The sequence below is a fragment of the Pleurodeles waltl genome, chromosome 6, assembly GCF_031143425.1.
Source record: "Pleurodeles waltl isolate 20211129_DDA chromosome 6, aPleWal1.hap1.20221129, whole genome shotgun sequence".
NCBI lineage: Eukaryota > Metazoa > Chordata > Amphibia > Caudata > Salamandridae > Pleurodeles > Pleurodeles waltl.
The window spans coordinates 877,443,713-877,459,815 of record NC_090445.1 but is presented as its reverse complement, the minus strand read 5'-3'; the positions used below and the strand labels follow the sequence as shown (position 1 = coordinate 877,459,815).

The 16,103-nt window shown below is 40.7% G+C and overlaps 1 protein-coding gene across 5 annotated transcripts in view; it reads left to right on the top strand.

Annotated features, from left to right (window-relative positions):
- The window catches only part of HPS1 (HPS1 biogenesis of lysosomal organelles complex 3 subunit 1), a 270,693-nt gene extending 259,231 nt beyond the window's left edge, over positions 1 to 11,462 (top strand). For 4 of the 5 annotated variants that reach the window (XM_069239659.1, XM_069239661.1, XM_069239657.1 and 1 more), the window contains 3 exons: positions 9,181 to 9,294; positions 9,776 to 9,858; positions 11,017 to 11,462. In XM_069239659.1, the coding sequence (XP_069095760.1) occupies positions 9,181 to 9,294; positions 9,776 to 9,858; positions 11,017 to 11,179 (360 nt within the window). In that variant the 3' untranslated portion in view covers positions 11,180 to 11,462. Of the gene's footprint in view, positions 1 to 13; positions 9,295 to 9,775; positions 9,859 to 11,016 lie in introns of those variants that run through there. The other variant, XR_011204919.1, reaches the window with a different exon arrangement.
- The last annotated feature ends 4,641 nt before the right edge of the window (positions 11,463 to 16,103 follow it).

Here is a 16,103-nt window from a genome sequence, read left to right as displayed (position 1 = left end):
GGCCTAGGACAAAGCTCAAACATCCATGAGAAAGATGTTTAGTGGTGGTCTTTTTGCCAGGACCGGGCGATTCAGAGCGCGGTCCCAGTCTGTGGATTGCATCAGGCGTCAGGAGGATTTGTGCACAGAGGAAGAGGCCCTACCTCTGGGGGATTCTATCCCTCCAGATCTCGAAGAGGCTACGGCCATGGCTACCAAGGCAGTAACCAAGGCAGATCTGCCACTGCAGAGAGCACCACAGGTGAGAATTATTCCCTTTTCGGAAGTAGCCTTGGGGGGCAGAATAAGACATTGTTTAAATTACTGGGAGAATCTCTCTCCAGATCCTTGCAAAAATTTCCCTCAAACTCTTCATTTTTCCCAAGAAGAGAGCTCTTTCATAGATCTAGAAGTTTCCAATTTACTCCGCAAACATGCCATATTTGAGGCCACTCCACGCTCTCTTGGCTCTATCAGTCCCATTTTTCTGCTGCAGAAGAAAGGTGGAGGTTCTCGTCTGGTTCTCAATCTAAAGGACTTCAATTCTTGGATAGTATATCGTCACTTCAAGATGGAAAGTACCCATCTTCTAAGAGACTTGCTTCAAGTAAAACATTTTCTTGTGCGATTAGACCTCAAGGACTCTTATCTAACCGTCCAGATCTTCAGCCCACATTGCAGATCTCAATTTTTCTGGGGAGATCAATGTTACGAATTTACCGTCCTCCCATTCAGCCTGTGCTCCGCCCCCATCTGTTTTACCAAGCTCTTACGACCAGTGGTGCAATACCTCAGAGAGATAGTTGTTCATCTGATTATTTACCTGGACTACATCCTGCTCATGGCCCAATCCAAAGAGACTATTCTGACAATTCTGTCACAGACTATCAGCCTTCTCCAGGACTTACGTTTTCTCATCAATCTGGAAAAGTCGCGATTGACTCTCTCTCAGAATATAGAATTTTTATGTTTTCAAATAGATTCCATCAACGTGCAACTTCTGTTGCCTCTTTCGAAGAGTATCTCTAGCAAGAAAGAGTTGAGGATGTAAACTTGCATTGTAGGCCTTTTGGCCTCTTCCATTCAGATTTTCCCAGGACCTCTCCATTATCAAGCCCATCAGCGCTTGAAAATCCTACATCTTCGCAGGGGCCTATCTTATTCCCAGCAGATCCAACTTTCCGACTAGGGAAAGCAGCGATCTCTTGGTGGTTGAATCATATGGATGCATGGAATGACAGAGCAATTTTTGCAGCCACTCCAGAGCTTGTGATAGAGTCAGATGCCAGCCTTTTGGGTTGGGGGCCATTGTGTCTCAGTGACAACAGGGGGAAGATGGTCCACCCAGGAGAAATTATCCCATATCAATTGCCTGGAACTTTTGGCAGGTTTGTTTGCGATCCGATCACTACCCCCTTGGAATGCAAGTTGCTGCATTCTGCTGCGCTTGGGCAATGTTTGGCGGTTCGATACAAAAACCATCTGGGAAGGACCAGATCACAAGTGCTGGTAACGATAGCCAAATAATTTTGGGAGTACTGTCTCCAACATCAGATTTCTGTTGTAGCGGAGTACATTCCGGGCAGGTCCAACCTGATTGAGGACTGGAACTCTTGTTTCCTGAGGGACGGCAGTGACTGGAAGCTGAACCCTCAGATATTTTCCAAAATCAATCTGTTATAAGGTCCATGTTCCATCATTCTTTTTGCCTCGCAGCTGAACACACAACTTCTTTGGTTCTTCCGTTGGAGGCTGGACCCTCTGGCAATGGGGCTGGATGCTTTTCTTCAATCATGGGAGATTGGTCTGCTATATGCTTTTCCCCCATTCACCATGATTCAGAGAGTACTGTCTCAGGTGAGGAGACAATTAGCAGAATTGGTCCTTCTGACTCCACTTTGGAAAGCTCACCCATGGTTCCCAGTGGCGATAGAACTCTCATCTGCCCTTCCGATTCAGATCCCTGCATTTTAATCTCTGTTGCTGGACCCAGCAGGGTTACCTCATCCGCTAATAGTGATGGGACAGTTGTCCCTCATGGCATAGAGGCTTTCAGGAACCATTGGCAAGTGCTAGGAGTTTCAGACAACACTTTGTTCTTCCTGTCCCACTCCTGGGTTCCCGCTACTCACAAACCGTACTAGTCTTCTTGGGAGAGATGGACTGGTTGGTGTAGTGAACAGAGTATCTATCTCTTGGGGGCAAACATTAGTATAATTGTGAATTTCCTCTCAGAATTAGCAGCCCAAGGTTTGGTATATAGAACAATCAATAATTTTAGGTCAGCTATTTCAGGAGGACATCCCCACATTGATGTTAATTCTGTGGGTGAACATTCATTAGTTTGTAATATGCTGCGTGGTATCAGGATGGTTAACCTCCTAAGCCTAAATATTCTGTGCTTTGGGATGTTGATGTGGTATTACGATTTCTGAAAGCTTGGCCCTGTAACAAAGACCTACATGTAAACAGTTAGCTGGGAAACTTATGACACTTCTTTGTCTAATTTCCTGTCGTAGAGTATCGGATGTTAAAGCGTTGGACTTAGCAGGTAGAGTATTTACTCCTTTTTGGGAGTATCTTTTACTATTTCCAAAAGAACAAAAACAGATTCTAAATGAGTTTCTTACCCTCCTTTTCCACATCATAAAAAATGGTGTGTGGTTCAATGTTTGAAAGTGTATGAGGAATCCACTCGGGAAGTTCACCTGGACTTCCAGGGTCAAGTACTAATTTCATTACAAAAGCCTTTTGATCCTGTGTTATTAGCTACAAGAGCTCAATGGGTTAGGTGGTTAATAACGGAAGTTGGGATTGATCACTCCAATTTAGGGGCTCATTCAGTCAGTGGAGCTATGGCTTCTAAGGCTTTTTTGACAGGTTCTCACTTGGAGGACATTACAGCAGTGGCTGATTGGTCAACCAACTCTTCCTTTAAAGTATTTTACCATAAGCCTATTGTTGATGTGGCTTCAGTTATAGTAAATCAACTTTGAAATAGGATAATCCGAAGCCTCCGGCCCTGACATAGGATACAAACTTTTTTTGCTATTGCGTCAAGAATTTTCAATTCTATTAAGGACACGGAGGCGAGGATTATCCCACCCTTTTAGTCTACATTAAAATAATTTAATAAAAATTATTTTCTGTTATTGACGGAAATGATGTAACTTTATGTCAAAATTGTATGTAGATATATCTTGCTCTCCACCCGCTTTTCTAAATCTGGGAACCGTTTTTAGACTATTTTATTTTGTCCTCCGTTTAGATGGAGATTATTATTTTTAAATTACGAGGACTAATCCTGATTTTTCTGAAAGTTGGTGTCCTGTCGATTCCACTTTCAGATGTTGCAGTTCCGTTTTCGTGTGGTTGATGGATCAATGGTGGGCTTCCTCTATTGCAAAGAAAGAGGAAGGACTTTGTGAATGGTGACCTTTAAATATGACGGCTATCTATGATTGGACAATATTATGGACTACACAGGATCTTGGAAAACGTAGTTTTCTGTTTATGGTGTTTTCATTGGCTGCTGAGAGTTTATTCAGTAAAGAGAGAGAAGAATAATCCTCGCCTCCATGTGAAAAATGACAGATAGAGAGTGGAGCCCCAAACGATGACCGAGGTGCCCCTGGCACTGATTTTGCCACCTCTGATGCCAGTGGTCATGAGGGGCACGCCATCCCGGCAACCCCTAAATGACGTCCATGACTTACACACCCGAGAGAGATAGGGAGACATACACCTGCACATACATGCAATCCACCCTCTTCCAGATGAATGCAAATACATAAGCATAGCACACAACTAACATTAGAATTCACACCTAAGTCACCACTGTTAACTTCCATAGACGGGAGCCTGATTCCTTTCCAGGTATATTTATTAGCAATGTACATTCCAGTCAACCAAGAGCCCCGATTCAGTGTACGTTCCAGACAGCACAAGAGTCCTGCTATAAAGCAGGCTAAAAGCCCAAATGAATGGCAGATGTGCTCAGTAAAAGTCCGTATTGTCCATAATCAGGATAATAGAAGTCACTTAGGAGTTCTGACATCACAAAGAGGCATAAGGCTGCAGGCTGACTATAATGTCTTGGGGTTTCGAGGTGACATTTTCTTATTGCAAGCTAATCCTGGTGTCAAAATTCACATGCAATGAGAAAATAAAGGAAACATTTGTAGATTGGTATTTAGGTGTTCCTTGCACTATTACATTATTCTGAGTGTCGGATGGTATTTTGGCCTGCTCTACATTGTTTAGGGTTTCAAGCTGTGCTCAACGCACTATTTGACTATTTACAGTCAAAGAACTTCACATTTTAACCATTCCTTTAAAACTGTTTCAATGACGATAATAGATTTTATTAGAACAGTCTCAAAATTCAAATGAGATGCTGAACCCTAAAAAGCTTCCAGTGGTCGTACAAGAAATGGTAGCCCTGTAAGGTGAGTGAAAATGCAAGTAAGTTGTGTTAACATTGCCTTCACTTGTCCAAATCATACACCATAACATGAAAACAGTTTACTCATTTTCTATTACTTATTGTACTTTAACGTGTGTCTTATTCCTCTGAAATAACTTCATGTACAGACTTGATAAAATACGGTTTTAAACATTGAGGCGAAATCAGGGACAATGCTGTAGATCGAAATCTATTATGAAGGAATACTTGGCAACCAGACTGTTGTGTAATGTTGTTCTTACTTAGAATGTAGAGTTAGTGGAATGTTTGTAGTTGAAAGAATGGAATGGGGAGGAAGTGTAGAACTGGAGGAAGGGGCAGTTGGAGTTGACCAGGGTGGAGAACAGGCAGACACTGGTGTTGGCGTGCTTTCTTATTTGAATAAACTACAAGGAAACTTGATGCTGTTTGATGAGTTATACTACAAGAATAGTAAGAATCTGACTGCGTTCATGACCTCTCAGGGTTGTTTCCGTTATGTTCGTATGCCTTTTGGACTGGCCTCAGCGGCAGCGGTCTTCCAGAAACTGATGCACAAACTGTTTAAGAATATAGAAGGTGTAGTTGTCTTTCAAGACGACATTTTAATTATGGGAAGGAACAGACTGCAACATGATAAGAGGGTTAATTGTGTATTAAGTATCTTAAGAGAGAATGGCCTGACAGCTGAATTTTCGAAATGTAAGTTTGGAGTTCAATGCTTAAATTATTTAGGACATGAAATCACTATGAGGGGGATTAAACCAAAAAAAGAGTTGTTATCAGCCATTAGGGGTGCCCCAGCTCCTAGCAATAAGGACGAATTACGGTCGTTCCTTGGCTTAGCAGAATTCTATGCAAGGTTTGTCAGGAGTTTCTCTGAGAAAACATTTAACTTAAGACAACTGCTGAAAGAAAGATCTAAATTTGTATGGATGGATGTGTTACAAGAAGATTTTGAATGTATAAAGCGAGAGATTTGTGAGGGCAAAGCGTTGTCAGGGTTTGACCCTAACATTGCTTCTATTCTCACTACTGACGCATCAAATAGAGGTATTGGTACTGTATTAAGCCAGAAAGGTATCACTGGTGAGGAAGTTACTATAGCCTTTGCCTCTAGAGCGCTTTCTCCCACAGAAGAGAGGTACTCCGTTATTGAGAGAGAGACTCTGGTGGTTGTTTGGGGATTAGAACATTTCAGAAATTTTCTGTGGGGCTTTGACATTGAAATCAGATGCGATCATAAACCCCTAATCAAGGTGTTGACTACGGAAGGTTTGTTAAAGTCAACGGCAAGAATAGCTAGAATGTCCATAAGATTGTTGGACTTCAAATACAATTTGGTATATGTTCCTGGAGTTAAAAATAAGGTGGCGGACTGTTTGAGCAGATTGCCCTTACCACTTAAAGAATTAGTGGGTGATGACGAAGAGTTCATGGTCGCCTGGTCAGGGAGTTATGATTGGAAGACCATTAGTTCTGAGGTTTGGAATGAAACTGTTGGAAATGACCCCATATTAACCACGCTTAAACAGTATATTCAAGAAGGTTGGCCAGGGAAAAATGGAATGCCAGCAGAACTCAGAGTTTTCTTTGAGTTACAAAATGAGTTATCTGTAGAACAGGATAAGGTATTGAGGGGTGATAGGATAATTCCACCTGAGAAATTAAGGGACTCCATTATTAAAATAAATCATGAAGGACATCTTGGAATTGTCAAAACTAAAAAGAAAGTTAAGGAGAACTACTTGTGGCCTGGTATGGATGTCAATATTGAAAGAATTGTTAGGAGTTGTGATTTATGCGTGAATGCTGACAAATCGTTGGTGACCTTAAAACCTACTTTACATCCCGTGCCGTGCCCTGAGATGGCTTGGGAAGTTAGAGGTCTGGATATAATGGGACCAATTGTAGAGGAGAATGTGCAGTGGTACATTATAGTAGCAGTAGACTACTTCTCAAAGTGGCCAGAGATTACAATTGTTTCTAAAGCTAATTCAAAGAATGTTCTGATGTTCTTTGATGAACTGTTTCAAAGGGAAGGGCTGCCTAGGAAGATAATAACTGATAATGGGGTGCAATTTAAGAGTGAGGAGGTTGAAGAGTTTTTTGAGAGAAATGGCATAGAACACAAGTTAGTTTCGGTTTACCATCCTAGTGGAAATGGAGAAGTGGAGAGGTTTAATCGAGTTATTAAAGATTCTGTACAACTAGCTAAATTTAGAAATGTTGATTGGAAAACTAGTGTTAAGAAAATGATCTGGATGTACAGAACCACCCCAACGGTAACAGGCTATACCCCTTTTACAGTTATGAGGGGTAGAATTCCATTTACAAAGGATAATCAGGGTTGGTTAAGCAAATCTAGAGTAAAAGAATGGTCACCTGCTGAAATTAAGGAGAATATGCAGAAAGCACAGGAGTTGTATAAAACCTATGTGGATTTAAAAAAAGGGGCAAGAGACGTTGGTCTGAAGAAAGGTGATGTTGTTCGAGTTAAACTACCAGGTAAAGTTAAAAAAGGTGATACTAAGTTTTCAGAGCCTAAAACAGTTCTTGAAGTATATAAAAACTCTGCCAAATTAAGTGACGGTCGTGTGTGGCATATGAGTTGTTGTGCTAAGTTATTGGGTGATGCTGTTGGGGCGAATTCTACTGTGAATTATTTGTGGGTAGACCCTGTTTATGAAGACACTTTCTCTGGAGCTGCTAACATCCTAGAAGCTGATTCGGCATCAGAAGATGTTATGGACAATTATGACATCCCGGCACAGGAAGTGGAAGTGTCCAAGGACCATCCGGACAATCTTGGAAGGAATGTAACCTACAGGAGCAGATTGGGTAGAATGATTAAGAAACCTTTGCATTTAAAGGACTACATTGTAAATTAGGATCTGTATTGTAAATTAGTTTACTTTGCATCATTTTCCTTCCTTTCCTTCCTGGTGATTTATGTTTTACTTATTGTTTATTTTCCAAAGGGGGAAGATGTGTTGTGTAATGTTGTTCTTACTTAGAATGTAGAGTTAGTGGAATGTTTGTAGTTGAAAGAATGGAATGGGGAGGAAGTGTAGAACTGGAGGTTGGGGAAGTTGGAGTTGACCAGGGTGGAGAACAGGCAGACACTGGTGTTGGCGTGCTTTCTTATTTGAATAAACTACAAGGAAACTCGATGCTGTTTGATGAGTTATACTACACAGACATAATGTTACTGGAACTGAGCGGCAAGCGGCAAAAAATGCCAGTGACACAAATTAAGCAAATAAATGTGTTACTTATTTGGCCAGAAATACTGTGAATAACTTTAGGCATCCACAGGCGCACCTCCTACTCACGTTCCTACAAACAGAGGTCCCAGAAAACCAGACTGTCCGATTTAGCTGGTGCCTTCCAAGTACAAGTGCTACATACAAAAGGACAACTCAATATGCCATTAAAGTCCTGTGTTTGAAAATGAAAAACAAAAGGGTGCCAACTAGGGACTTATTTGATAAAGATAATGTTACTAAACCATTTTATATGAATTGAGGGGTGTTAAAACATAACATCAAATAAATTGAGACTACAGGTGTATCAACACATTAGTTAGTGTATTCAATGAATAAATCCAGATTAACATTCATCGGGGTACATAAACAGAAATCTTCAGCAATACTAGGCAACAGTTTTATATGGTACTTGGGGTAGTACTAGCCAGACGTCCATGTAACAATAGCCCACTCAGATGCTAATAAATCCAAAATCGTTCAAAACAGCGGTATTCCACCGTTCCTTAAGATGACTACTCCAACAGACCGACACAATGTGGGCAAGTTTCTTGTATCTCTAATGTTTGAAACTAGCCAGTGCTCAACAAGACTGTTGGGTATGCATGTGCATGATAAATTATTCTAATGTTCATAAGGGACATAACTAGGAAAATATTACTTTGTTTAGCAGGAGTATCAAAAATAGCAGAAGAGTTGAACTAAATAGGTTTAATGGTCATTGAAGAACATGGGAAGACACAATGTTTCCCATTGTGAAGGATTAATTCTCTTTGTCATGAGCAGAGTTGCTTAGGCAAAAAAATAGATGCTTTGCTATTCTCCTTGAATCATGGTTTCAGACATTCTCAATTTGCTTTGGATTGAATTTAATTATCATACTCTGCGGCCACACTCCGAATCCTCAAGCATTCTAAGCAGCCTCAATGTAGACACAGGGTGGTGACTGTTATTAAAGACATGTGGGTGAGAAACCTATTTCAGCATATGTACAATTTCAGAAGAAAGAAACCCAAGAGGACTTTTAGGGAGGTGCTTATGAGTAACATAGAAGTCTGCCTTCAGTTAAAGAGTAATAACACTAAGGACTGCCTTTCAGTGGGACTAGAATGGGCAAAATTATTAACCATCAGACATTTCACCATCAAGTAAAATATATATTTTTCTGCTTCATGAAAACAGACAGGAAACTAGAAATTGTAAGGGAGCATGTACATATCTTTGGAGGTGCACTTTTTTGTGGGGGGGGGTGCATTTTTGCCTGCATTCTGCACACAGATATTTTCTTAATGTCTTGGCACATTACAAAATTGAAAATGTTGGTAGTGAGCCGCAAATACTTAGGTTTGAGTCTGAGGGATATTACTTCTTAGCGTAAATAAAAAAATTGCCTCTAACAATAGGAAAGTGGTTGATAGTGCTGAGAACTATTTTGATGGTTTTGCATGAGACAGACAAATCTGTGATTGAATGTGGTTTTTCCCTGCACAGATCTGGTCATTGATAGGAATGTCACGACGTTACCTCCAGAAGGGATATACAACTTTAACTTTTCGGGATGGTGACTACTACTGCTCCTACTTTCTGTGGTTCGAAAATGAAACGGTATGCAATGATTTCTGTGGGTCCAATGTAAATACCTTTATTCAACTTATAAATTATGAATTTATGTGCTGTATTCAGCACGGTCTTGAGTGCACAGTGGGGTATTATATAAATGGAATTCTATGATAGGTTTCATGTTGGGCAGCACAACATATTTGCCACATTTGCGCTGCTAATAAAGCACATCTGCTTATGCTATGTGCCAGGATCCTATCATATTAGATGTCGATATATAGGTTGCTTTAATAGTAGACAAACTTAACACATTATGATTCTTTGATCAGAGATATGTCATAGTTGTTTCTGCTGTGTCTCTTACTTGTTTCATAGCTGTTGGGTTCAAAGTGTAAACCAAACAATTAGTAAAATTACTTATGAGGTCCCTTCTGGGCTCTCTAGATACCAACAGTGTTTCATAGTTGAAGCGTAAAAGTTTTCTCTGTTAAATTTCTTAATCATTGCTTTTTGTTACTCATTTAAGGGTGATAAACTGGAAGCAAGTAAGATCCCAGCACTCGGTGATGATTCAGCGCCCATTGGCATGCTGGCAGGAGATTATTATAGGTAATAGAAAGAGTCACTGTCTAGCATTTTATTGCCACCCTATTACAGGCATCACTGTCATATGTAAAATGATTGTATACAAATAATGGATAGATTGCAAACGTTTGCTCTCCCACCTTATCAATTGTCACCTAAGGCAGTCAACTGGAGAGTATCACAAGGTTTTGTAATTGTACCATTTCATTTCAGTATGAGCACATTAGGAGATTAGTTACTGGAGTGTGGAGCCGGATTTTCATTGTGTGCATAGGATGCTTACCTTATCCTCAGACCAAAAGAAGGTTCTGAAAATTGTATTTGATTTCATTATACTGTATAAAGAGTCTGTCCAGATTTTGATTTAGGTGCATTTTTAACACTGGATCTTAAAGCAGATGTACTCTTAATTACTATCAATTCTACATTCTAGTTCAAATTCCAGTATTCTGCCACCATTATAAACTGTTCACACACTAACCCGAAAGTAAGGCATCTGGGCATAATCTTTTAAACCAGAAATTTGTGTTTTAAGTAGCTGCTTTTTCCTCTGAAACTGTTGACATGCCTCATGGCCCTTCATCTCCATGGAAAAACATATATTAGTGGACAGTTAATCTGTACAGTCACAGACAGATTTTGACAATAGCATCTAATTTTATGCTTCTGCTAAAGAAATATGCTGATGTCTGGAGCCCATCTGGTGACATATCTGCACCACTTTACTCATTGTGCTGGCCCTAAATAGAAAACATGATTTTTCCCATACTTTTATTTCTTATGCACAAGATTTTATTTTTCAGTGGGCGCTTCACTTTCTGCCTTCCATGTTTAACCAGTGGAAACTAGAAAGGAGTTTAAGATCTTTCACCGTACTTCAAGTCTGTATACCCAAGTAAAAATAGTTAACAGCTAGTAGCTGAGCATTTATTATATAATCTGCCAGGAAACTGAATGCTCTACCTCTTTTATTAAGACAGGAAACTCAGTTTGAGAGCAAGAATAACGTCCTGGCCTTCCGGTCCAGTTTGTTTCCTTTCTGTTAGTGCTAAGAATCATTGGGTGAAATGCACTTTTTAGGAAAACATTTATATAACCTAGCCACAATTATGGAATTTTAAATTGTTATCCTGATATTAATATCACGCTTTAATAAATAACTTAATTCCTCCTCCCTTTCAGGAAACTATTGCGTGACTACATCAAACATCATCCCATGGAAGTCGTGAAATGCTATGAACTTTTAACTATTCACTTGGGGATCATGCCCACCGATCATGTGATCCAGCAATGTTGTAACCTTGCTCGAAGACTATGGGAGCCGTCTCGAATTCCACTACTTTGAAATTTGAGGGAGGGGTGGCATAGCGTGTTTATGTCAATGCTGGAGCTGCTGTTTGTAGCCAAATGTCTCAAGAAGGTTTTTAATCTATTAACAGCTGTACCAAAGAACCAACACTCCCTTACTTGGATTATGACCATGTATTGTTGACTTCACTTTTGGTCAACTAAACAACCATTATCAACTCTGGGTCCACTGTAATAATCTGTTACCCCTTGCTTTATTGGTCAAAATGTGCGCATTTTTATTCCAGTGCATTATAAATAAACTATTTACAGAAAACATACCTGCTGGAATACCTCATAATCTTTGAAATTTGATGGCTGAAACATTTTTAACTTGCCCAATTGAAACTAAAGCATAAACCAGATCAGAAAGAAGGTAATGTTGGCTGATCATTATTCTTGAGTCCTTTTTGCTTGAGCGTGAGAAATAAGTGTTACGTTAGTGATACCTGTATTACAGTGTGCAAAGATTAATTTAATGTTTGTTCACATTCCACGATTCCCTCCGTTTTTCTCACTACCAACCCCAGCAGCATTGGCACAATTGACACAATATGTTTTGTTTGTTCTCTTTAATAATACAGTCCTTTCAAGAGAAGATGCTGAATGCACAATATGGGATGGCCCAGGATACAGTCAGATTTAGGATTTGCACCAAACTATTGAAAGAAAACTGTGTTGTAGACTCTTTGGCATCTGTGCTGTATTTCCCTTTTCTCAAAAAATAAGGAGAAAATAGTAATAATCTTACTTTAATTCATTATTGCTTTTTTCAAATATCAATTGTGGTCCCATCTGCTTTTGTTTAAACGCTGATTTTTTTGATTGGCTGGACATATTTGTAGGTGTTTTCCAGTGGTAGCCTGAGGTTTTTAGACACCTTAACACAAGTATAATTTGCAGATGTCGGCAAACGGCCATACTTCACAGATGTCAAGAATGAAAACAACATCAATGTTTTAGGCACTATCAGATTCTTACTGGGGATTCTTACTGACTCAGTTCTGAGTCCTCAACTGCAATCCAGTTTTCCAAATATAGTAGTTGGGGTTCTTCATCAAAATGATGCAGGAAAAATGAGGAACTGACATACCCCCCATCATATCATGTCAGTCTAGGACCATCATTACGAGATTGTCAGAATTTACTACATGGATGATCTCTGATTCCAGCCAGAACAACAGTACCAATCACAAATCTTCTAGACAGAATGAGGAATAGCCACATTGGCTCTTTTTTCATGTGACTTTCTCTAGATCTGCCAAGAAAAACATAAGTATTTTTTACCTGTTCAATGCAAAGACACTGTGGGAGCTGGAGAAATGGGGCTTCAGGACAGACCTGTGTCTATCGAGGAGGAGCATTGGCTACTCCACCATACTCCTATAGAGGTCAGCTGGGGCAGGGATGTGATGCCTGTAACTCCTGCCTCTACAGCAGCAAAGATAGCCCTGGTATCTCTTGTCCCGGATTTAACTGGTCCAGAGCTTGCAAACTCGGTAATCTTGGGCCCAGAGTGGTGGAAATTAACCTGAAGTTATTGTTCTGGGTGAAATTCTGCTGCTCGTAACAAGTGTTTAAGTATTGAGTGTAAGTGCTTTTTAAACCTATGTATATAAATGTGTCCAAGCAATACCTTTTTAGGATTAGAGTGCTGCATAAATTATTTAAAAAGGAGTAAGGAATCCAGGGCAGTTACTACTCCTTTATACGAAGCACCACCAACACTAAATATCCTCACTTCAAATGTATGTTTTTCTAGCAGAATATTTAAGCAGAGGACTAGCCCAATGCCATCCATGGTGAACTAGAAATGTTACCTTCAGGGCTTAGAAGCGATGCTTCAGGCTTCTGTATTCTTCTGGACCCAACCCTCCAGGTCTTCACAGTCCTTCTCTGTGAGCAATGAGGGTGATCCCTTACAGTAGCCATGTTGTTACCTGACACTAGGTAATACTGAGGAGGAAAAATGCCCTCCAGAAAAGGCCCCAGTAATAAGAAGAAAAAGCCCTAGGACAATCGAGGGGCAAAACATAGCCATATGGCAGGAGAAAAGCTATAGCTCTATGACTAGAATACTCAAAGCATTGTGACGCAATGAGTAACCAGTGTTTGCTCTTTATCTAGGAAAACGGCAGGAAGTACTTAAAGCACCATCTTAAGTTGAGCAACTTCCCTCAAACCTCTATGGAACACCACCATCTTAAATTTGGAGGTTATACACCTCCCCAGAGGCATGGACAAGGCACTCTGGGAAGAGGAAGCTTTGAGAAAGGAAACAATTCCCCAGGAAGAGGAATGCTGACCTCTACGGCAACACCAGTGGCCCAGCCACCTTAATGTATGTGTAATGGGGGAGGAGGCAGCCTGCCACCATGCTCACTCTCCCCATTTTCCCCAAGACCCAGAGTCAACCTCTCAATCAATCAATATTTGTAAATCGCAGCTACTCACCCGTGAGGTTCTTCCTGAACCTCTCACCCTGCCCGCAGTTTGCTTCTGTCACGAAAACAACAGGAGGGTGTGATGCTCCGTTGCAAAGCACCTCCCCCGCTCCCAAATTCTATGCTAGTGGGCAGATGAGAACTCGCAACAGTAGCACAGACTTTGTCACATTTTTTTAAGTCTTTTTTAATTTGTTATTACTTTAATGAAATTTAAATGTATTATTTTCTCACTTTGACAGCTCCATGGTTTTAACTAAATCGTTTGATTTAATCTGCTGTCCCCGTCCCACATCACATTCCACAAATTCAAGCCATTTTTACACCTCCTTCCGTCATGACTACTTCATCCAACCTAAATGCTAGCAACCTTCCACATTTCATTTACACAAAAATAAACACAGTCAGCCAGAAACATTTATTAAACTACTCAGACCCCTTTTCATGTTCGATGTATCCTAAAGTGCTCACCATCTTATCACATTTGATTGACCACCATCGGCCATATTACAGAAGTTCCCCGGGCACCCAACAGGTGTTTTCCCCCGCTCTTTACACCCCTAGGGCAAGTGTCTGCTGCCCCCTCTGTAGTACAGATAGCGCTGGCATGCGTGTAGTGTCAGTGCTTTCAAGAGGGGGCTTTCCCTCAATTGTATGGGTGTGTAGCCCCATGCAAATAAGGGAATCAATTTGTCTCTGCACCTATGCCATATTACTGATGTGGACGCATAGGCATCATGCCCTTAGGAGGTGCACTGAACGTGTGCCACAAAAAGGTGGTGCACTGTCAGTGTGCCCACTGAGGGCAGCTCCTCATTGGATGAAAGGGGGTCCCTTGGACCCCACCCAGACATCTCCTTGCAGGCAGATGCAGTCACTCACTGCACCCGCCTGCAAGGGCATCTGTAATCCCTCCTGAAAGTGCAGGCGGGTTCTTCCTGCAGAGAAACACAGAGCAGCACAGCTTTTAAACAACTGCTCTGTCTTTCTCATGAATGCGCTGCCTCGGGGACAGCGCATTCTTCCTAGCATGGCACACTTTCCCTGTTTGCTCCTAGCGCAGCTGCTTTAAACAGTGCTCTGTAGTAACAGGAATAGTGCACCCTATTTGTAATAGGGCCCCATGTTTCCTTTAGAGAAAGCACCATTATTATTTTCCACCTCGGTCATGTGCTCCAATAAAACATACAGATTTCATGAAATGTCCCACACTCTTTTCAAATATTAAACTGCCTCTCCTCGTTGTTAACATACAGTATTTATATAAACTACTTCAAATGTAATATCGATGTACCTTTGTTTTAATAGTCTGTAGCCTTCCATCCCCACTGCAGCCAACTACTGGCCATATCTCATTTAGCATGTGTCTCTAAAAACTCTAGAGAGAATCTTTTCTAAAGACTCAAAGCTTTCCGTCTACTCATAAGCTTGTCAGTCTACAGCAGCCTAGGTTGTGGGAGCTTCCCTCAACTGATATTGCCTTCACTCATTTATCTAACACAACTAATCTTTGTTAAACTTGGCGTCAACATAGGAGTTGGATAAGGTAATGTTAGAGGAATACTTCACATGGAGTTACTCTCTCCCTTATCCGAGGACACAGCTGGACCAGCATAGGTTACTGTAAAATTGTACTGTTTGCAACTTCCTCAAAAGGTGCTATGAGGGTTAATCATCTGATTTACATTTTCATGTAGGAACGATTATTTTTGTCAAGATGATCTTGAGATCATTAGTAGATCTTCCTGATAACTTGTGACATTTCCTGCAGGGGATTGACCTCAGACCCATTTTTGTGGTTTGGGGAAACTGTTACGATCTCGGTCTGGGGTGTGCTGAAGTCAAGCTAATCTAGCCTTCTCTATGGATATGTCACGGGTTAAGAGGGGTCATGCATTCGGAAAAAGGGGTTGAGGAGAGGGAGAAATTGAGACACTCCTGCAGGCTGGTGGTTTGAAAATGTGGACAAGATTGATTATGGCACAGCGCCTCTGAACAGAAATAGGAATTGTCAGGTCTTCATCTATTGATGAAAGAACAGGGATAAGTGAAGGAGTTAAACAATGGTGAAACAAATATACACAAACAAAAGAATGTAGGACTTACTCAGTTTTCATAGTCAGCACTGAATTTAGGCCCCAGCACACCTAGACTACTGCTCAGGAGCGGAACTGTGATGCAATAACTGCAGCAGCAGGGAAGCAGGAGTCTCTGAGAAGAGAGAAAAGAGGGCAAGGAAGAGAGTACAAACGGTAACAGCAAAAACACAACTGACATTATACATAATCATAGAGAACTAAAGGCAGGAAAGATAATAAAGGTGAAGGTTTGGAATAGTGCTTGTGCAAACTATAGCAATGAATGAGAGTCACAAGAAACTATTTTGCGAGATAGTTTGTTACTCCACTAGTGAGTTCATATATATTTTGTTTGCTCCGACCAGAGCTGACTTTATACAGTTTGGTTTCAAGCCCAGGG